This window comes from Symphalangus syndactylus, chromosome 12, assembly GCF_028878055.3.
Source record: "Symphalangus syndactylus isolate Jambi chromosome 12, NHGRI_mSymSyn1-v2.1_pri, whole genome shotgun sequence".
In the NCBI taxonomy this organism is placed as follows: Eukaryota; Metazoa; Chordata; class Mammalia; order Primates; family Hylobatidae; genus Symphalangus; species Symphalangus syndactylus.
Window position 1 is genome coordinate 97,461,227 of NC_072441.2, and position 23,214 is coordinate 97,484,440.

General features: G+C 35.6%; 1 protein-coding gene across 8 annotated transcripts in view; it reads right to left on the reverse strand.

The window, feature by feature from the left end:
- Positions 1 to 23,214, reverse strand: part of CCDC181 (coiled-coil domain containing 181) — a 56,864-nt gene that overhangs the window by 18,713 nt on the left and 14,937 nt on the right. The window contains exons 1-4 of one of the 8 annotated variants that reach the window (XM_063627226.1): positions 14,011 to 14,250; positions 11,264 to 11,383; positions 7,835 to 8,785; positions 5,481 to 5,627 (exon numbers count right to left, since the gene is read on the reverse strand). In XM_063627226.1, the coding sequence (XP_063483296.1) occupies positions 5,481 to 5,627; positions 7,835 to 8,785; positions 11,264 to 11,383; positions 14,011 to 14,019 (1,227 nt within the window). In that variant the 5' untranslated portion in view covers positions 14,020 to 14,250. Of the gene's footprint in view, positions 1 to 5,480; positions 5,628 to 7,834; positions 8,786 to 11,263; positions 11,404 to 12,155; positions 14,251 to 23,214 lie in introns of those variants that run through there. The other 7 variants (XM_063627225.1, XM_063627228.1, XM_063627230.1 and 4 more) reach the window with 7 other exon arrangements.

Here is a 23,214-nt window from a genome sequence, read left to right on the forward strand (position 1 = left end):
TTATTCTACTATAAAGACACATGCACATGTATGTTTATTGAGGCACTATTCACAGTAACGAAGACTTGGAACCAACCCAAATGCCCATAAATGATAGACTGGAGAAAGAAAATTTGGCAGTTATATACCATGGAATAGTACGCAGCTATAAAAAAGGATGAGTTCATGTCCTTTGCAGGGACATCAATGAAGCTGGAAGCCATCATTCTCAACAAACTAACACAGGAATAGAAAAACAAACACTGCATGTTCTCACTCATAAGTGGAAGTTGAACAATGAGAACACATGGACACAGGGAGGGGAACATCACGCACTGGGGCCTGTCGGGGGGTGGGGGGGTAGGGGAGGGATAGCATTAGGAGAAATACCTAATGTAGACGACGGGTTGATAGGTACAGCAAATCACCATGGCACGTGTCTACCTATGTAACAAACCTGCACTTTCTGCACACGTATGCCAGAACTTAAAGTATAATTTAAAAAAAATAATTAAATACAAGTGAATACTAAGTAAAAGGAGTGGACTGCTGGACTGGAAGATTCAAATATATGATGTCTGCACAAGCCACTTTAAATATAAAGCCACAGAAACACTGAAAGTAAAATATGAAAAAACTTATACCATACAAATGGTAAGCATAAGAACACTGATGTGGCTACATTAACCTCAGACAAAACAGACTTCAGGATATGAGGGACATTTCATAATGGGAGAAGGTCATTATCAGGAAGACATAAAGTCCTAAATGTATACCTACAACACTTTAAAATACATGAAGCAAAACTCAACAGAACCAAAGGAGAAATAGGCAAGGGCACAATGATAGATGAAATTATTAACACTATTTTCTCAGTAATTCATAGGAAAAATGGGGGAAGACAATAAGCATGCAGAACATCTTAACAACACTATCAACCAACTAGACTATATTGACATTAATACAACACTACATCCAATGCAGAATACACAAGGTATACAAGTACCCATGGATGGTTAACATAGATAGACTATATACATACATACATTTTCATGTGTGTGTATACATATATATCACTGAGCAAGAGAAGCAAATTTCAAAACAATGATGGAAAGACATTTTTAGCTATTTTTCCTAAAAATGGCAATAAAAATTACATCACCTAAGATCTTTTATTCATCTAATGTAAAAAAGGTCATTCCACAATCTATAAATGCTAAAGATATTTTCTGGAAACTATGACTCACATTATACACAATGTCCCACAGAAATAATCAACATAATGCACTTATTATAGCAATGTATTAATAAGCCAAATTAATCAACTACCAAATTGTGCTACATTTCAGCTTCAGTAGAGACAAAGTTCATAAAAGTACTTCAGAATACTATTAGTTTGTGATACTATTTCTCATTAAAACATATTTTTGAGACAGACTTGAAATGTAGCAAAAAATACTACATATTCAAAATAAATATTCAAAGGGAAATATATAACCATGATGTCTTCTACATAAAATTTTTTGAAATAAATTATGTTCAATATGACTCATGTTTTCTGAGAATACAATCCAAGATTACTATTTATTATGTACAAATATAGCACAATTATGTACAAATATTGCACAATAGAACATATTGTACATTTATTTTTGCAAATACCCCATTTAAAAAATTATAATACTCGGAATGCCATGAGGCCTGAAGGCCCATCATCGTCCAAGAAGCTATCAGCAGTATGGCCATAGCTGTGTTTTCCGTGGTCACTGACTGAAACATAAACTCCTCTTGTCTTCTATACCTTTAATCACTACAGCAATATGCTGTGCTGCTTCTTCACCCAATCCCAAATTCCTCCTGTCCTTCATAACCCTTGCTAGTTCTCTGTAATTCCTATTCAATGATATAAAAACTCCCAAATAACATCCATCCTCCCAAGTCACTGAAAGGGATCTGGCCCTAAATTTCCTATCTTACGCAAATTCTGATTCTCCCCCAAGCCACATCTTCTCTGAAACAGAGGCTGCATTTTCTGCCATACTTCAAGTACTTCGGTGGTCAGACAAATAAATTAATATTCTCTTAATTCCCCCATATGTCTTCTGAATTGTATTTCTGTTTTCCTGAGAAAACCCATTCTCCTTTGATATTTGTATCATTTGGCTCTATTAAAGATAGTTATGTAGCCACCTCTGATCACTCCTGACTCAATATTCCTCTCCATCCCAGTCCCAAGGTATATTTATAACTACATAGAAGAGCCATTGAACATCCACCCCCAAAGACCTTTGATTCTCTCATCTTCTACGTCTTTCTCCAGTACACTTGCCACGTATTTCTATGGCCATATCCTCATCGCACAAACTACTCCATCTCTGAAATTGCTGATTTCCTATCTCCAGTCCCAACTTTTCTCCTGAAAACTGGATAAATTTCTCCAACTAATCTTCAACATCTTCACCTGGATATTTTGTGCGTACCTGAAACTCAACAATTTAAATTGGTCACCCCTCCCACGAGGAGTTCAGTAGGCTTAAGTAGATTCCAGCTGAGAAGCTGTAAGACTCGTGTTCTAGGGTTGGGATGCTAGGCCCCAGTGGCCTGGATTTTCTAGTGGGATCTTCTGATCCATGGGTTGCACAGTTCTGTGGGAAAAGCACAGTTTCCCCTTCTGGGTAGCCTGCTCATTCACTGCCTCCCTTTGCTGGGGGTAGGGGGTTCTCCTTTCCCGTGTAGCTCTCAGGTGGGCCACGCACTACACTGCTCTTCCTTCTGTCCATGGGTCACGCTAGCCTTCTAGTCAAGTTTGATGAGAGAACCTGGATACCTTGGTTGCCAGTGAAGGATTCACATGCTTATTATGTTTTTTTCCAATGGGAGCCTCTGAGCCCCACCGCTTCTAGTCAGCCATTTTGGCCCCGTCACTCCTATTATTTTTACCTTGTTTCCTTTTCTTAATGAATTGGATTGAAACACCAGAATACAGTTATTTAATATAGAACCTTACATGTTTCTGATTATAACAGGTATGCCTAGAGTATTTCCCCATTATAGTGTTTATAATCCGCATTTTATTAGGAATTTTTAAAAAGAAATTATAACTTTGCTATATCTTTCAAGATAATATTCTTGTATCTACTTATTGATGTGATGAATGATATTAGTAGATCTGTTATTACTGATCCATAATTTCCTTCCTAAATCTTACTCAGTATATTATTATTTTACTATATGGTATCAGTCAAATTTCTCCATATTTTCTCTTTTAGTTTATGCTTTTTCTGCCTTGCCTGTGAAAGTACTGCCCATCCCAAGATTTTAAAAAGCTAAAAACTTCCACGAATGGCATAATAAACACTGTAACAAAAAATATATTGTCAGACTAGGAAAATATATAACATATATAATAGACAGGATCAAAATCTCTCATATACCACTTCGATAATAAAAACCAAATTAAAAAAGGAAAAAGATTATAAACAGGAAATTCACCGAAGAATACACACGCTATATAAATAGAAAACCAATTGTTTTTCCTTCTCATTCACACTCAACACAGAATACTTCACCTCTGGTTACCAAAATGGGGGAGGGTTCCCACTTCCCACACTGACAAGTTTAACACCAGCTGAGTATCCTACAATTTAATCCAATTCTGATTATATATCCCTGGAGTTAGCATCAAATCTCATGGGTTAAGGGCTCAATCCCTCAAGATTGCCTCCACTTCAGATATCAATCAAAAGCCTAGATTGTGACCAGCGCTTCTGTCTGACCAGCTATATATTGCCAGGGTGGGGAGTGGTGGGAACATGACCCTCTCCTCAGGTTTGATTAATTTGCTAGAGCAACTCACATAACTCGGGGAAACACATTTACAAGTTTATTAATACAGAATATAATAAAAGACACAGATAAAGAGCTACACAAGGCAAAGTATTTGGGAAGGGGTGTGAAGCTTCTATGCCCTCTTGGGGGCACGCCACCCTCCCAACACCATATTTCCCATACCCTAGAAGCTCTCTGAACCCTGCAGGTTGGGGATTTTTATAAAGCCTTCATCACATAGTTATTGAGATTATTAACTCAATCTCTAGCCCCTTCCCCCTTCCTAGAAGAAAGGAGTTAGAACTGAAAGTTCCGAGCTTCTAATCATGGCTTAGTCTTTCTGGCAGCCAGCCCCTATCCAGGAGCCCACCAAGAGTCATCTTATCAGAACAAAGAGAGTCGTATCACCTAAGAAGTTCCAAGGAATTAGCAGCTCTTTGTCAGAAGCCAGAATAAAAGCTCAGTTATTAGAACAAGAGATACATGTAGAACCCCTATCACTCAAGAAACTAAAAAGGTTTTAGGAGCTCTGTGCCAAAAACTAGGGGTAGAGACCTATATCTATCTCTTATTATTTCTCACACATGCTCATATACAAGCATGTATATTATTAATTTGAAGGAAAAATAAGATGATAACCCACATACAGTGTTAGTCATTCACTCTCACACACCGTTGGAGGAACAGGTATAGCATTTACTCTCACACACTGTTGGAGGAACTATAAATTCATATTATCTTTTGGGAGGTTACTTTTGCATCTTTAACCAAACATTTCACTCTAAGCCTTCAAAAATTATAAATTCGCCTCTGAAGAACTTCTCCTACAGATTACTGATGTTCCCATAGAATGTATATCTTCACTACAGCACTGTTAACTAGCGCAACATTGGAACCAACCTAAATATCTACAAATGAAGAATGACTTAATAAATTAACACTGTAATACTACGCAGCTATTTGAAAAAGATTTAAATGTAATGGCCTAGAAAGAGTTCCATGATGAAGTGAAAAAAAACTGAATAAAACTTTTGACATGTAAATATATAAATATAAATAAGATATAAATATAAATAAGATTTGCACCACGCTGTTAAAAGTGGTTATCACTGGAGATGAGCCTGGAAGAGCTTAGGGTTGAATTTTTTTTCTTTTTTTTAAATTTTATTATTATTATACTTTCAACTTTATTTTACATATATATCTTTTTTTAGTAAGGATATGGATGATTTTTAAATTTTCTCTTGGATTTTCTGTTTTAGTTTTTTTTAATTCTTTTAAATTAAATAATTTGGTGTCTTTAATTTGCTAAAGATTTATGTAATATTTCTATATGTCTAGTCTTAAGTGAGACCAGTCTTTAGGGTTTTGTGGGGCGGGGGTGGGTGTGTGTATCCTTGCCCTGTTTGAATACCAAAGTTACACCTTGAAAAAATGAATTGATAGTTTTCTGTTCCATCAAAGTCTGAACAAAATAGGAATCATTTTATTTTCACAAGACCTCTTAGAACCTAACTGTAGTTATCTGCATGTTGCATCTTTTGCAAGGGTAGTTCTTGAACAACTTTTCTACATCTTCCATAGGCTGTTAGTCTGATATCCAGACTCCCTTCTGTAAATAAGTTCAGCTTTCATATCTGTATGAACTTATTTTTCAGAGAAGTTTTACTTACTCTACTGTTCATGTCTTCAATTTCCTTTGCTCGCTGAATTCTCCTCATTTCTAAGACCTGCTCTCTTTTCTTTTGCAACCATGCTTTAAATACTATGTCATTCTCTCTCTTTTTTTCTTTCTCTTCTTCTATTTTTCGTCGCTCTTCCTAGTAAAAGAATATGAAAAGACATTAATGGAAGACTAATAAAATTGTATGAGTTATCAGAGTAGAGACATATATTTTGAGATCTGAAATTAGGATTCCCTGATCCTAAAACTTTCCATCAGAAAATTGGTCCTTCTAGGCTAGACGCGGTGTAATCCCAGCACTGTAATCCCGGCACCTCAGGGGGCCGAGGCAGGCAGATCACTTGAGGTCAGGAGTTCGAGACCAGACTGGCCAACATGGTGAAAACCCGTCTCTACCCAAAATGCAAAAATTAGCTGGGCTAATTTAACAAGTTCATAGTAAAATTTTCTTCAAATAATGGAATTCTAAGTGTTTTCCTTACATTTTGACAATATAGCAAGACTTTCTAATTCCTTTTGATTGAACAGAAGGAAGGGAGGAAAGGAAAACTTCTACCAAACAACATAAAATATATTTGAGAATATCTATATACTATTTTCTAAGCCCTAAAGTAGCCTGTATTATAGGAAATATAAATGAATTTGTTAAGAATTAAATTTTACATTATTTATACATTTCCATTTCACAGAAAGGACTTTGGATGCCTTGTATGAATACAGTATGACAAAAGATGATTATCTTTCCAAGGGGAACATTCAGGTATATTACACAGAAGCTATCAGCCAAAGCACTGATAACGGAGTTGCCAAAGAGAACACTGAACTGATGCACTTAGGTTAGAAAGACGGAGTATAGCAGGCCAACCCAGAAAATATGGGCATAAAAAAGCAAAGCTTTCCCCTGAAACCAACTAAAACATGTTAAAAGCCTTAGTACTTGAAGACCATGCCTTGAGCCAAGTTAGTTATAGGATACAACAAAAGTGTATTTCAGAACAAAGAGTGTGTGACATTCAGAAAAGAGAATCAAAATGAAAACAGAATTATCCATCCTTCACACCAGTTAAAGACTAACATCAGTTCATTAATAAAAAGGCAGTGACAACTATATAAAATCACCGGTATAATTTTTGTAAAAGTATACACACATACCTACACATTTGTGTATAGCAAACATATAGATGTCATTCTCAAAAAATTATTTTGTATTGTCACCAAACTCTTATACTTTTAAGTGTTGTTTTATACCTGAATCAAGTAAACCTAGTTTGACTATTAGGGCTATTAGTGACCAAGTGAACGAAGCTCTATACACATGCACCCTTCTAGGTTCTTATCTGAGTGTGCTAGAGGTTACACATTCTTACGAAGTCATTTTTCACTTTTTTTTTTTTTTTTGCTAATGCCAATTCCTGATTTAAATGCCTGATATTTCCCGGATAATTTCCCATATAAAGTAGATAACACACCATTTCTCAAGGGTGCCAGAGAACTGGAAATTTTTATTCCAGTTTGCTACTAACAAGTACAGATATACCTTGGTAAAGTTATTTAAACTTTCTAAGGTTTTCTTATCTGCAAAATGATCTGTAAGGTCACTTCTCATGTATTATCTGCTGAGCTTCATATTTAGAATTAGACATTTTGTATGGTTCAGCTTAATACCATTAGGTTTCCAGTAAAACAAAGAATTGGAGCACTGATATAAGTAATTCTGAGAAAACTCACAAGTTTAAGTCCTGGAATTTTCAATTATAAGATACATAGAGTTTCACATAAGAACAAATATGAAAAACCAAAAAATTAATTTAGGATTCTATATGGCATTTTGGAGACATTTCATTAAGAATATTAGGCTATATTCTTAATCTGAAACTAAAATCCTGTAAATAAAAGAACTGTAGGCATAGAAAGTACTATGAAACACATGCAAATAAAAGAATTACAGTCCAAGTCTTCCTGTTGCCTCCTAAACCTCTACACTTTCTCCCTTCATTTTTCCATCTGACATTTTATTTTTACCTATCATATCAAGATTACTTTCAGCAGTCACATAACGTCTCGTGAGTCTCACCTTTAAAATGAAAGGATCAGATGAAGTCATCACTGAGATCTCCGCTAACAGATCAGTTTACTATTCTTTGTGATCCTTACAAGGACCAAAGTAATCACTGTGTTCATTCCATAAATACATATTCTTAACACTTAATCAATCTAACAATAGATAAATAAAGCAATCAAAAAAAGTCTCCAATGGTTTGAACAACTGTTTTAATTCTCATTGCATTTATAAAACAGTAAAACATACTCTACTTTTAATATAATGCCCACTTAGGTTCTCACCTCTCTTTTCAGTTTTTCTCTCTTTTGTTCTAGTTGTTTTTGTAGTTCTTTCTGTCGAGGGGAAAGACAGTATGTTGAAGTCACTGGTGAGATATGTGTAGACTGTGTCCTGTGATTAGATTTCCCATTCCCTTTACATCGATCTGAGTTGGCAGCAGAGCTTGGACAAGTCTTGCGGTTGAGTGGTGGCTGAGGGATATGAGCCAGCGGCTCTCCTGTTGATGAGTGAGTGACAGCATGAATCTTTGCTGCAGAATCTTCTTTCTTGGTGCCACTGACAGAGGAGTTGGAAGATCTGGGTAACAACTGCTGAGGGTCATTTTCTGTACTATTTGCATTATTAATGGGAGGCAAAAACCCCTGACTAGCAATGTCTTGTAAATTCAGAAGTTCAAATTTTCCATCTCTCTCTACCAGTATTGTCCTATCCTTGTTTTCTTCACAGCTTCCATTAGTAAGTGACAAGAGCACATTTTCTTGTCCAAAATCATTGGAAATACATAACTGTGACAGTTTCCCAAACATATTCCGTTCATTTTCAAAATAATTTTTAGAAGTAGTAGTGTCTTCTAGTGGAGGAACTTCCAAATCAACTAACTTGTCCTTGAACTTAAGTTTTCGCTCCCTTTTATCATTCACGGGTTCTTGATTCTGTAGCAGCTTGTTAGCTTGTACAATTTTCTCCATAATATATCTCCTTACTTCCTCATCCTCTTCCTCCTCCAAGTCTTTCTGGCTTTCTAGTTTGGATTCCTGGAAAGAGTTTTCACTATCTGAATCTGATATGGGATCCAAAGGTTGAATACCTGGTACAGAAATGATGTCATTTCTTCTTGGTGAGACCTCATCCTGCAAAGATTTGTCAGGATCAGAATGCTGTTTGGTGTGCTCTATTACTGTCTCATTCTCTTTTAAGTCTTGGTTAATATTCTCTTCCTTCTCACAAGCCATCTAAAAACAAGATATTTTTCAGTCAAAATTGAGATTCTTTATAAGTAGACATACAAAATGGGATTTTTCCTGTTCATGTAATTTATTTTATGAATGGGAAAATTTAAGTGTGTATTGCTCATAATTTGCTCATAACATTCTAATTCATACTTATGAGTATCCAAGGGAAATACATGTGACAGCAATGCAGGAAAAATTCAACTTTAAATTTGAATTTGATGTAGCTAAGTGCTACATTGATTTTTAAACATTTTTATGCTAATGTATCAAAAGGTAACTACAAATAACAATATTAATATTCCTTCCCCTATAAAATTTTCCTCTCTTTACATTTTCAGAAAAATAATTTTCAAAAATGTTTCCTCCTTGTAATATGTGCATTCTTCCATCAAACATCTTTCTCCCCAGACCATTTCAAGGACGAATTATTTGGTCAAGTCCTAATCACTTGAGGTTCTTTTAATCTTTTCAGACTATTATTATCACCATAATCTGCAGGACCTATCTAAATTCCAGGTCAATTTTTACCTCTAGATCAGATTTCCCTTCTTCAACTATACTCAGAGATTTCAGAAATCCATGCTAACCACCATCAGATAACTTGGCCTTACATTAAAAAAAATTAATTCCACATGAACCATAAACCAGTATCAGTGCAGCACAAAACTCCACTTCTGCTGTATCTAACTAAAAGCTTATATATATAAAAAAAGATATAATATATAAATGTATATAAATATTTTTTATATATATATTTTTTTCTCTTTGTCAAAGTTCTCTCCCTCCTAAAGCAGTTCTATGGGAGCTACTACATGCTTGTCTCTTCAACCCCTTAAAATCACTTTCCTACTTCATTTGCTCGTAGGTCATCCTGTGTGATAGTGAAGGTCATCTTGTCCCATAGTCAGATGTCTAATAAGCAAATAAACCTGGCCCATTTAAATGACTGCCAAATAACTATGATTTAACTAAGATCTCTGTATCACAAGTGTTCATTTTAGCCTTATTTGTTTCTCTAGTTCATTCTTTTTTATTTTTCCAATATTATGAGGATGGCAGATCTCTGGTTCATTCTTATAGTCTCTGTTTCTGAACTCTCCTTTAGTTTTTCTTTTCTTTTGAAAACCCACTTTTTACAAAAAATCTTCCCCCAACCCTCTTACGTGTCTCTAGCTCAGTCATCCCCTTTTCTCAAAAGTCTCAAAAGAAGAGGTTATTATAATCATCCACTGGAATGTGTAAGATTCATAACAGCACTTTTATTTTATCCCTGCTATATATATCCCTAGCACCTAGAACAGCCTGATATGATAGGTTATCATTAATACTTGTTGAATTAGAAAATGAAACAATAAATCATCCCTATTACCTCTCTAATTCTATCACACTGTGCTTTGGATCTCATACCCTTCCAGTCTTGAGAAATTGGTTCAACCTTACCACTCCAGGTATCTGCCTCTACTTATTCTGCTTATTTTTCTGTTAGGATGCATAAAACTCCCTTTTAAAAGCCATCTTAGAAAAATCTTCACTTTTGACTCTGTTTCCATCTTCAAATATTGTGTATCCCATTTGTCTTTTCCATTATATAAGAAAGCAAAATGGAACTAAGAAGTCTGTAATATAAAACCTGCATTTCCTCATAGTCTTTTCCTTAACACCTTTAAAACTGGCTTCTGCTATAACTCTGATCATTATCCCTCCAAAGTCACCTATTTATATCCCAGTGTTATTCCTTTTCCTACTTATTGACACTAACTTATATATATACATATACATACACACATACATATGCATATATATATATATGTATGTTTTACAGAAATACATATACACATTATACACACGTAAAGACAGAGAGAAATAACCTACCTTGAAGCAGGAACTGGTTAATTTTCCTGGACTTCCTTTCTTCATCTCTGATAAATAGTATATGACCATGCTTAATGCATCCACTTTTCCTAGGAGTATTCCCGTGACTCAGACTTTGACCCTTTACTTTGTTCTCTATATTCATTGCCAAGAAGAGCTAATTCAGTCTTAAAGTCTTAAATATTAGCTAAAAGGTCATGTGTTTAGAGGATTTGCTTTATTTTTCATTTATTTTAATAGCATAACCCCATGATTTTACCTAAGTTCACAGAAAGTAGGAGTTAACTGTATTTTTTACTTTTGATGCAATAAATCATGATTTTACTATTTATATTATTTAAATTATAATTTTATAATGGTCATTTTAGTTTATTAAATGCTAGTGTAATAACTGTTCTCTCACTAACCTGCCCTATGCCTTAGGATACAACACTTAAGCAATCTATGCCTCATTTTTCTTATCTTTAAGATGAGGATAACAGTAATTTGCCCAATGTAGATCAAAGAAATTTTGTGATGCTTAGATGAGATAATAATGTGAAAACCTTAAAGAATTGCAAAGCACTTTGTAATATAATTATTATGAATGCTGTTGGCAATATATACCTCTATTATGCTGGCATCACTTTTTTCATTTTCATTAATTAACCAGTCCAGGTCCTTTTCAAAGTCATCTTCGTATTCTTCACTTTTCTTTGAATCAGTATCTTTATTTTCATTCATTTTCTGTTTGTGAAGGAAATATGCTATAAGGTTTTAAAAGATAAGGTATATGTTATGCCCGCTCTAGAGGAGGAATGGAGTATGGAGATTAATGCTGTAGGTAAGCTAATTAACACAGAGAAACACAAAATGGAATGTTCAAAATGAACATGCACTTGAATACACCATAAAAGAGAGATTTGCAATGGCAAGACATTTCCATAGGTAAACATTCCTAAAAACTCTCCCACCTTCCCCCAATTCCTCAAATAGTTATTGATGTTGGTTCCTTTTCCCTCTCAAGATAAAGTTAATTTTCGGTACACTTTAGGTACGCTGAATTAATAAATAATCCACAAGCTGTTTTAGCCATTAGCTTCGCTTTGTTCTCCCCAAACCTTTGGCCAGACTAAGTTATTACTGAATAATAACTGCTATTCAACTTAATTATTATTCAAAAATAACTGTTAATTGTTCAACTGGATAATTATTATTTTTTTCTAAACTATTCATTGGACTACAATTCCTTCCAGATATTTATTTATTTTAAACTAAAAACACAAAATAGATTTGCTAAAGGACTCAAAAGTAAGCCCTTCAATAATTTCTAAATCAGGTTGAGCACAAATTTTGAAGTGATCTGGAGAAACCAAATCAAAACTTCAGAGTGAGTTTCACTTCCTAACTACAAGACAAGCTAAATTGCTTAAGCTATTATGTCTAACTACCTACCAATTAAAAGCAAGGGCACCATGAATGATACAGAATAAAACTCACTGTAATCCAAAATACTTACAGTAAAAATAGTACTTTTCACAGTCACAATGCCTTGGAATAATCAGTTTTCTTTTCAGAGCAGGGATCTTGAAATTTATTATTTTAAGATGTTTGGGCCGGGCGCGGTGGCTCACGCTTGTAATCCCAGCGGAGGCGGGCGGATCACCAGGCGGGCGGATCACGAGGTCAGGAGATCGAGACCACGGTGAAACCCCGTCTCTACTAAAAACACAAAAAATTAGCCGGGCGTGGTGGCGGGCGCCTGTAGTCCCAGCTACTCGGAGAGGCTGAGGCAGGAGAATGGCGTGAACCCGGGAGGCGGAGCTTGCAGTGAGCCAAGATCGCGCCACTGCACTCCAGCCTCCGGGACAGAGCAAGACTCCGTCTCAAAAAAAAAAAAAAAAAAGTCTCAAAAAAAAAAAAAAAAAGATGTTTGAGTTACATAAATATTATAAGAATATTTCTTTGGAACTCTTCAGTGCTTTCCCTTATTTTATGATAAACATAGTTCTGAACTTATAAATGAATGGTTGCCTGAAGACTTTAGTAGATATGTTTTATTGTTTACAGAGAATCCCACACACACGAAAACTAAAATTTAAAATGAAAACATAAGATCTGTATAATAAATTAAAAGCACAGTAATTAAAAATTTAACAGGTTAGGGGTCTTTAAGTCATACTATTATGCCATAATTCAAAGGAAAAAAAAAGCCATAGTTAAGGTAACTCTGAGAAGTAAATTAAGTCGCATCAAATCTGAAGTGCAATTCTTTTCCTGTAACTTAAAAAAAAAAACCCTCATGGCTGGTTCTCAAGTAAACAAAGAACATAAATTACAAACTCTGGCTATCAAATCCCTTAAGCCTTTTTCAAATGCGTCACAGGATATTCAACCCCTTCAATTCTTTTAATCTTCATCTCCAGGGTACTGTCCATATGGTACACAATCAACAAGCTAGAACAAAAATACATCTTACACAAACAAAATCACTTAACGCTTCCTACTTTATTCTTGTGAGTTTCACACATTTAAATTTCAACAGTTATTATCAGTAAAAATCTAGGTAAGTGGCTTAGACCAGCTCTACCCTCTTTAAGGGAACTGTAGTAAGAGACGGAAATCAATTCCTTCCTCCCTGAGTGTCTGGTAAATCCCATGTGGATAGGTGAACTGCCGATCTTTCAGCAGGAGTCTTAAACCAAGTCCATATGTATACATAATTTTGATAACTTTCTTCCAGAATTCAGGATATTCAAAAATAGTTTAAATAATTGAGTCCCGTCTTACAGCGTTTTAAACATATGCTAGCTTAAAAATCTAAGAACTAAAAGCACGTCAAAGAGAATGCCTTTTAATATAAAGTAAGTACTTAAGCAAAAACTAATCCACACATCATGAAACCATCTGGCCCATTATTCCTGTGTATCCTGCCAAGACTGTGATGCTATAAGTAAGTTTTTAAAAAATCATAAACTGTCACAAAGTATGATGATAAATATTTTATGGACTTTAGGTGATAATTTTAATCTGTATTCAGGATCCCAAGTTACCACCAACGAAGTGAATACCATTGCCTCCTTATGGAAGCTACAATTTCGGGAGTGACTTTTTCTCCCAGGGACAAAATTATTACTTTCCACGTTCAAGAACTTTGAGAGGGGAAAGAATATGACAAAAACTTAGTCTAAGCTACCCTCAGACGAGTATCCTTCATACATAGTGAAGCAAGGTGTTACCAGACTTCCCCACCAGTGCCAGACTCCGTGGACCTCGGACTCCAGAGAATAAGGCGCCACCACAAAGCTTCTTCCCTCACTACCTACCTTCCCTCCCAGCTACACCAGACGTTTTACCTTTACCCTCTATCCTACCATTAACATCTCCGCATCGTCCTTCCCTTCTCTCCCTCTATATCCCTCCTGCCTGTGTAAAATGCGGCGGCTGGGATCACAGAGATGGCCGGGGGAGTTCTCCTCTCCTCCTCTTTTTAAGCTCTTCACATCGAGGCAAAGGAGACCCCGGAACCTGCCTCCGCGGCAGCCAGGACCACACTGCCATGGCAACAGCGTGCCTCTGCGTCCTCCATCCGGGCCTCTCTAACTACTAGCGACAAAAACCCGCGCAGGCTCACGCGATATCCTCAGAACACCGACCCCTCCCGGCACCCATCCCGGTGCTTGCAAAGGTCAAGTGAAGCTGAGGTTTCTACGGGGACGACTAAGGAATCCATGCGTCACTGACGTTATTAGAGACTCGCGAAGTGCCGCTGTGTTGGTTGTGAAATTTCCCTCTTGTAGCTGTCTCTCGTAAGATTCAGAATTTCTTAGGACAACTTCTAAAACTATATTTCTATATGTTATGTGCTTCGCAGTTAACGTAAAAAGGTAGTTTTTAGTTTTCATTAGTAGATAAGCAAATTGCTGATTAGTTACCATATTTTTGACCCTCAGCTTCTTTTTTTCCTAATCAAAACCAAAACTTTACCCAAGAGAGTTGCCAAAGAAAATAGTATTTTTGCTCCACCTTTGAGGCACGTCAAAATGGTCAACTAGAATTTTCTCAAATTCTGCTTATCTTTATGTATAAAGGCAAAGCAAGATGAATTTAGATGTGGTGAAAGTTGAGAAGATTTTAACAACTATCCATTCCCAGCCAGAAATAAATAAGAACTGAGAGAAGTAAAAATATTTCCTCAGTACAGTCCAGTGTGTTTGGATTGTTTTTAAATTATTATTAGGATTTCTATCACTTGATATGATGGAGAGCACCTTTTCTCCAAGAGAGGCAATGTAAAATTAAATTTTTAGATATTCTTCAAGTTATAGACTTAAGGTTTTTTAAAATGGAAGGTCAAAATGAATTGTAATATTGAGTGCACTTCCTAGATGTGGTGTAGTTGTAATGACCTAATGTTGCTATTGCTTCAGCACTTGGAAGAAGACGCCCCCAAAAAAGGTTATTCACTGCTAAAGGTTGAAGGAATTTTAGTCAAATCTCCTTTAATGGATGTAGAGTTGTAGAGTTACTTACCAAAGCTGGAAGTAGACCCTAGGTTTCAGAACTCCTAGGTTAATAGTTTTTTCCTCTGACCATCCCCCTAAATTTGTATTTTTCAAATAATGGGTAATATCAGCTTTTTTTTTAAGTTTCAGTAGGTTTTGGGGGAACAGGTGGTGTTTGGTTGCATGGATAAGTTCTTTAGTGGTGATTTCTGAGATTTTGGTGCACCCATCACCTGAGCAGTGTACACTGTACCAAATTTGTAGAGTTTGTTTGTTTGTTTGCTTGTTTTGTTTTTGAGACAGAGTCTCGCTCTGTCACCCAGGCTGGAGTGAAGAGGCACGATCTGGGCTCACTTCAACCTCCATCTCCCGGATTCAAGCGATTCTCGTGTCTTAGCCCCCAGAGTAGCTGAAACTACAGGCACGCCACCATGCCTGGCTAACTTTTTGTATTTTTAGTAGAGATGGGGTTTCACCATGTTGCCCAAGCTGGTCTCCAACAACTGAGCTCAGGCAGTCCGCCCACCTGGGCCTCCTAACCAATATGTAGTTTTTTATCCCTCATCCTGCTCCCACCCTTTCTCCCAAGTCCCCGAAGTCCACTGTATCATCCTTATGCCTTTGCATCCTCATAGCTTAGCTCCCACTTATAAGTGAGAACATATGATGTTTGGTTTTCCATTCCGGAGTTACTTAACTTAGAATAATGATGAAGTAACCTCCATTTCCATGCAGGTCGCTACAATGCCATAATTTCATTCCTTCGTATGACTGAGTAGTATTCCATGGTATGTATATGTGCCACATTTTCTTTATCCACTCGTTGGTTAATGGGCATTTGGTTTGGTTATTTTTGTAATTGCGAATTGTACTGCGATAAACATACGTGCAAGTGTCTTTTTCACATAATGACTTCTTTTCCTCTGGGTAGATAACCGGTAGTGGGATTGCTGCATCAAATGGTAGATCTACTTTTAGTTCTTCAAAGAATCTCCACACTGTTTTCCATAGTGATTGTGCTAGTTTACATTCCCACTACCAGTATAAAAGTGTTCCCTGTTCACCACATCCATGCCAACATCTGTTGTTTTTTTTATTTTTTGCTTATGACCATTCTTGCAGGAGTAAGGTGGTATCGTATTGAGGTTTTGATTTGCATTTCCCTGATGATTAGTGATGTTGAGCATTTTTTCATCTCTTTATTGACCATTTGAATATCTTATTTTGAGAATTGTCTATTCGTGTCCTTAGCCCACTTTTTGATGAGATTATTTGTTTTTTCCTTGCTGATTTGTTTGAGTTCCTTGAAGACTGTGGATATTAGTCCTTAGTTAGATGCATAGTTTGTGAAGATTTTCTCCCACTCTGTGGGTTGTCTGTTTACTCTGCTGATTATTTCTTTTGCTATGCAGAAGCTTTTTAGTTTAATTAAGTCCCGTCTACTTACCTTTGTTTTTGTTTTTGTTGTGTTTGCTTTTAGATTCTTGGTCATGAAGTCTTTACCAAAGCCAATGTCTAGAAGGGTTTTTCCAATGTTGTCTTCTAGAATTTTTATGGTTTCAGGTCTTAGATTTAAGTATTTGATCCATCTTGAGTTGATTTTTGTATAAGGTGAGAGATGAGGATCCAGTTTCATTTTTCTACATGTTGCTTGCCAATTATCCCAGCACCATTTGTTGAATAGGGTGTCCTTTCCTCACTTTATATTTTTGTGTGCTTTGTCAGAGATCAGTTAGCTTCATTTCTGGGTTCGCTATTCTGTTTCATTAGTCTGTGTGCCTGTTTTTATGCCAGTACCATGATGTTTTAGTGACTATAGCCTTGTAGTATACTTTGAAGTTGGGTAATGTAATGCCTCCAGATTTGTTCTTCTTGCTTAGTTTTCCTTTGGCTCTGCAGGCTCCTTTTTGGTTTTGTATGAATTTTAGGGTTGTTTTTTCTAGTTCTGTGAAGAATGATAATGGTATTTTGATCAGAATTGCAATTGAGTTTGTAGATTGCTTTTGGCAGTATAGTCATTTTCGCAATAGTGATTCTACCCATCTATGAGCACGGGATTTGCTTCCATTTGTTTGTGTCATCTATGATTTCTTTCATCAGTGTTTTTTAGTTTTCCTTGTAGAGATCTTTCACCTCCTTGGTTAGGTATATTCCTAAGTATTTTATTTTTTGCAGCTATCGTAAATGGGGTTGACTTCCTGATTTGATTCTCATCTTGGTTGCTGTTGGTATATAGCAGTGCTACTGTTACCGGTGGAGGGTGTCCATGTTCTTGGCATTTTGAACAAAGAATTGGAAAAAACACACAAATGAAGCAAGGAAAGAATGAAGCAACAAAAGCAGAGATTTTTATTGAAAATGAAAGTACACTCCACAGTGTGGCAACGGGCATGAGCAGTGGCTCAAGGGCTCCAGATACAGAATCTTCTCGGGTCCAAATACCCCCTAGAGGTTTCCCATTGGACACTATACATTGGTTCACCCCATGTAAATGAAGTGGTGGCCCGCAATCAGTCTGATTGGTTGTGGGAAGCAACCAATGAAGTGAAGTTACAAAGTTACACTCCTACACAAACATTACACTCCTATGCTCTTTGCAACCAATCAGGGGTACTTTCAATTTCCCATCTGCAGAAAAGGGGATTTGCCAAGGAAGTAGCCTCTGGTCCTTTTGTTACTTAGGCATGGCAAGTTAGGGTTTTCCTTTCAACTGCATTCTAGGAAGTCAGTGTGAAATGGCCTTAGGTTCCCTGCCTTCAGACCCTATTCTCCTGCCTCACTACTGATTTGTGTACATTGAATTTATATCCTGAAACTTTACTGAATTAATTTATCAGTTCTAGAATCTTTTTGGATGGTTTTCTAGTGTATGATTATGTCACTGGCCAACAGCAACAGTTTGATTTCCTCTTTACCAATGTGGATGCCCATTATTTCTTTCTCTTGCCTGATTGGGATATAGCAGCATGATTGGTAGCCAAAAGTGGAAATGACTCAAATGTCCATCAAATGATGAATGGATAAATGTTATATATCTATACAATGGAATATTATTCTGCAATAAAAATAAATGAAGTACTGCTGGAGGATTCTAAAAAAGATGGTGGAATAGGAAGCACCAGGAATCTATCTCCCCACCTAGAAAAACAATTGCATTGTCAAAGCGTGTCTCTTGTAACTATTTTGGAACTGTGGAGTCTATTAAAGGCTTGCAACTTTCAAGGGAAGGCTTGGACAGAAAACTGAATTTATTTTGGTGAATTTCAGCTCTTACTTCAGTATCATCTACCCAACCCCAAACCCCAGCTCTCTAGCAGGCAGTCTGCATTACTTGCAGGAGCAGCTTGCACATAGTTCATGAGAGTCAGTGAGCAGTAAGGACCCTGTCCTCCTATTGATGAGGGTCTATGTTCTGATAATTGATTACTGCTTCTGATCAAGGAGCTGCAAACACAGAGGTAGCTGCATTGTTGTTGCACCTTCCCCCACCATTGTAAGCTTTTACTCCTCCAGCTGAAGCAACTTCCAGGGAATTTTCCTTGTTTTCTTCCTTTTGAAAGACAAACATTAAAGACTAAGACATTAAAAAGCAACTACATTTACAGAGAAAAGTATAAAGTTAAATTGAACACCCAGAGAAAGGCATAAACTCAGAAAAAAACCTGAGAAGACCTTAAATCGTAAAGATGCTCAACTAACTAAGGAAAGTTGTGGAGAAAGTGAAGAAAATAATATATAAACAAAATGGAAATATCAATAAATTGAAAACTAAGAAAGAAATCAAAGAAATTCTAGAGCTGAAAAGTACAACTGAAATGAAAATCTTACTATTGGGATTCAAAAGCAGATTTGGGCAGGCAGAAGAAAGAATCAGTGAACTTAAAGATAAGACAATTGAAATTGTTGTATCTGAGAAACAAAAAAATTAAAAAGTTAAAAGTGAACAGAGTCTAGGGGACCTGTAGAACAGTATCAAATGGACCACAGTATGCATTGTGGGAGTCCTTGAGAAAAGAGAAAGAAGTAGTGTGATAATTTGAAGAAATAATGGCTGAAAACTTCCCAAGTTTAATAAAGGATATGAATATGATCATCACAGAAGCTCAATGTACTCCAAGTAGGATGAATTCAAACAAACCTCCACTGAAGCAAATTATCCATCAAACTGTCAAAAGACAAGAAAGAAGCAACTCATCACATGCAAGGGATTTGCAAAAATCCTCTACAAAATACCCGATTTCAGCAGCATATTACAAAGATACTGCACCATGGCCAAAAGGGATTTATTCCTAGAATGTAAGGATGGTTTAACATACAAAAATTGATGCAGTATGCTACATTAACGGAAGGAGAAAAACTGAATGATCATTTTAATTGATGCAGAAAAAGCATTAAATTCAGCACTCTTTCATGATAAAAAACAAACAAACTTGGAATAGAAGGATACTGCGTCAACTTAATAAAAGGCATATATGAAAAACCCACACCAAACATCATGCTCAATTCTGAAAGACTGAAAGCTTTTCATCAAAGATCAGGTATAAGATGAGGATGCCGGCTTTCACTATTGCTATTAAACATAGTACTGGAAGTACAAGCCAGAGCAATTAGGCAAGAAAAAGAAATATAAGGCAGCCAGATTAGAAAGGAAGAAGTGAAATTATCTCTATTTGCAAATGACAGGTCTTATACATAGAAAACCCTAAAGATATCATTTTTAAAACTATTAGAATACATTCAGCAAAAATTGCAAGAGACAAAGTCAGCACATAAAGTCAGTTGTATTTCTATACACTAATGATGAACAATCTAAAAGGAAATTAAGAAAACAATTCAATTTACAATAGTATCAAAAATAAAATACTTAAGAATTAACTAAATAGATGAAAGATGCATACAATGCAAACCATAAAACAGATAAATGGAAAGCTATCCCATGTTAATGGATTGGAGGACAATATTATTAAGATGTCAGTATTACCCAAAGTAGATATGCAGATTCAATGTAATACCTACCAAAATCTCAGAAAAGCAGAAATAAAGAAATCCATCCTAAAATTTGTATGTAATTTCAAGGAACCCCAAAAGCCAAAATAGTCTTGAAAAAGAACAAAGTTGGAGCACTAATACTTCCTGATTTCAAAACTTACTATAAAGCTAAAATTTTAAACTATGTGGTACTGCATAAAGACAGCTTTATAAACCAATGGAATCAAATTTAGAGGTCATAAATAAACTTTCACATATATGGTCAAATGATTTTTCACAAGGGTTTTATGAAACTCAGTGGGGAAAGGATATAATCTTTCAACAAATGGTTCTGGGAAAACTAGATATCCACATGCAAATGAATGAGGTTGGACCCTTACCTCACACCATATTCAAAAATAAAATGGATCAAAGATGTAAATGTAAGAACTAAAACTATGAACTCTTATAAGGAAACAGAGCAATAGCTTTGCCACATTGGATTTGACAATAATTTCTTAGATATGACACCAAAAGCACATGCAAAAGTAAACAAATTGGACTGCACAAATATTAAGTACTATTGCATTTTAAATACTTTTGCTCACTAGACATTATCAGCAGAATGAAAAGGCAACCTATGAAATGGGAGAAAATATTTGCAAATGATACATCTAATGTTCATAGGTATCTAAGGTATTAATATCCATAACAAATAGAGACCTTCTAAACTCAACAACAATTATAAAAACAAACAATCCAATTCAAAAAGTGGACAAAGAACTTGATTAGACATTTCTCCAAAAATACATGAATTGCCAAGAAACTCATGAAAAGATGCTAAATATCACTAATTATTAGAGACATGCAAATCAAAACCACTATGAGATACAACCCTCATTAGGAAGATTAGTATTAAGACAAAATAAATATTGGCAAGGATGTGGAGAAATTGAAACCCTTATGCACTGTTAGTGGGAATGTAAAATGGTACAACTGCTATGGAAAACAGTATGGCAATTACTCAACAAATTAAAAATTAAATTACCGTATGATCCAGCAATCCCATTTCTGAGCATATACCCAAAATAATCGCAAGCAGGATCTTGAAAAAATATTTGTACACTCATGTTCATAGAAGCATTCTTCACAATTGCTAAAATGTTGAAGCAACCCAAGTGACCGTTGACAGATGAATGGATAAGTAAATATAGTATATATGCATGATGGAATATTATTCAGCCTTTAAAAGGAAGGAAATTCTAACGTATGCTACAATGGGATGAACCTTTGAAGACATTACGCTAGGTAAAATAATAATAAAACCATGTATGAAAAACCCACAGCAAACATCATATTCAATAGTGAAGAACTGAAAGCTTTTCATCTAAAATCAGGTACAAAGCAAGGATGGCTGCTTTCACTACTGCTATTAAACATAATACTGGAAGTCCTAGCCAGAGCAATTAGGCAAGAAAAAGTCATAAAAACACAATATTGTGTCATTCCACTTATATGAAGTGCCCAGAACAGTCAAAATCTTAGAGACAGAAAGTAGAATCGTGTTTTCCAGGGCCTGTTAAGGCAGGGGAAATGAGAGGTTATTGTTTAATGGGTATAAGGTGTCAGTTTTAAAAAATAAAGTGTTCTGGAGATGGATGGTAATGATGTTTGCATAGCAATGTGAATGTGTTTAATATCATGGTAATGTACACTTAAAAATGGTTAAGATAATAAGTTTTATGATAGGTGTTTTTTTACCACAATAAAAAGTTTTAGACAAAAAAAGGAATGAAGTACTGATAGATGCTACAACATTGATGAACCTTGAAAACATAAATATTATGTTATGAAAGAAGCCAGACACAAAAGATCACATATTGTATAATTCCATTAATATGAAATGTCCAAAATAGGTAAATCTATAGAGATTGAAAATGAACTAGTGTTTGCCTAGGGCTGGAACAAAGGAGTTGTTAAGGGGAAATGGGTGGGTGACCACTAAAAGTTGAATTGTATGGTATTGGTATATGAATTATATGTCAACAATAAAGATGTTACAAGAAGTATTAATGAAATGGTGGGCAAACCATAACTGTGGAGTTGAACATGTAAGAAACATGGGTTTTCCAGGATTGATTGATATATGACTCATATCTCCTATGTTTAACTAGCCTGTAGAAGATTTTAATTTCTGGCCAATTTCCCCATCAATAACATAGAGATCATAATATTTGCCTTATTTTTGTGAAGATTAAGTGAGGTAATCCATGTACTTAGCCCAGTGCCTGATGCATACAAAGTGCTTAACAGTGACTATTACATTACATAGTTTTCCAAAAGGATGAAAGTAGGTTCTAGAGTATCTTTATTGATATTCCAAAATGAAAATAAGAAAAATTTTAAAATTATGTGTGGAATTCTATAAGAAAAATAGTTGCTACATTATCAAACATTTTTTAACTTATGAAAGGTTTAGATATTAATGTATCAATTTCAAATAAATGTTAAATATTACAATTATAGAACCCATGTGCAATATAACTGAGCATTAAAGGTGAAATGGATAGTGTAAAAATCATAACATCCCCACTTAAATGGAAGTCAGAGTTCCAGTTATCTCAACCACCTAAAACCAAGCTGTAAACAAAAACAAGTGTAAAAGACGTGAAAGCAATAATACAAAGCTAATACAGTTTGTGAACTAAGCTTGAGCCATTTTTAGGACAGTCTTTCACAGTCCTTTCACTTACTTTAGTCTCATAAACTCAGGTCTCTGAATTCCCAGCCCAGAAATTAGGACATGATAATTTCAAAAAAGAAAAACAGTTGTGTTGTTAAAAGTAGGTACTCTGACACCAGAAAAAAGATGCTTTTAAAGAACTCACAGCTCAGCAGAAATATGCTTAACTATCCCAAAGATAGTATAAGTTTCAGTGGAAACTTTTGTTCACAGATCAGGATTGTATTAGTTTTCACAGTATGTTTGTGGTATTTCAGAGGCTGCCAGGCACAGTGAGGAATAGATTTCATCTTATGCCATACCCCACCTTGCTTTTCTTTTTTAGCGGTCTGGCTCTGTCACCCAAGCTCGAGTGCTGTGGC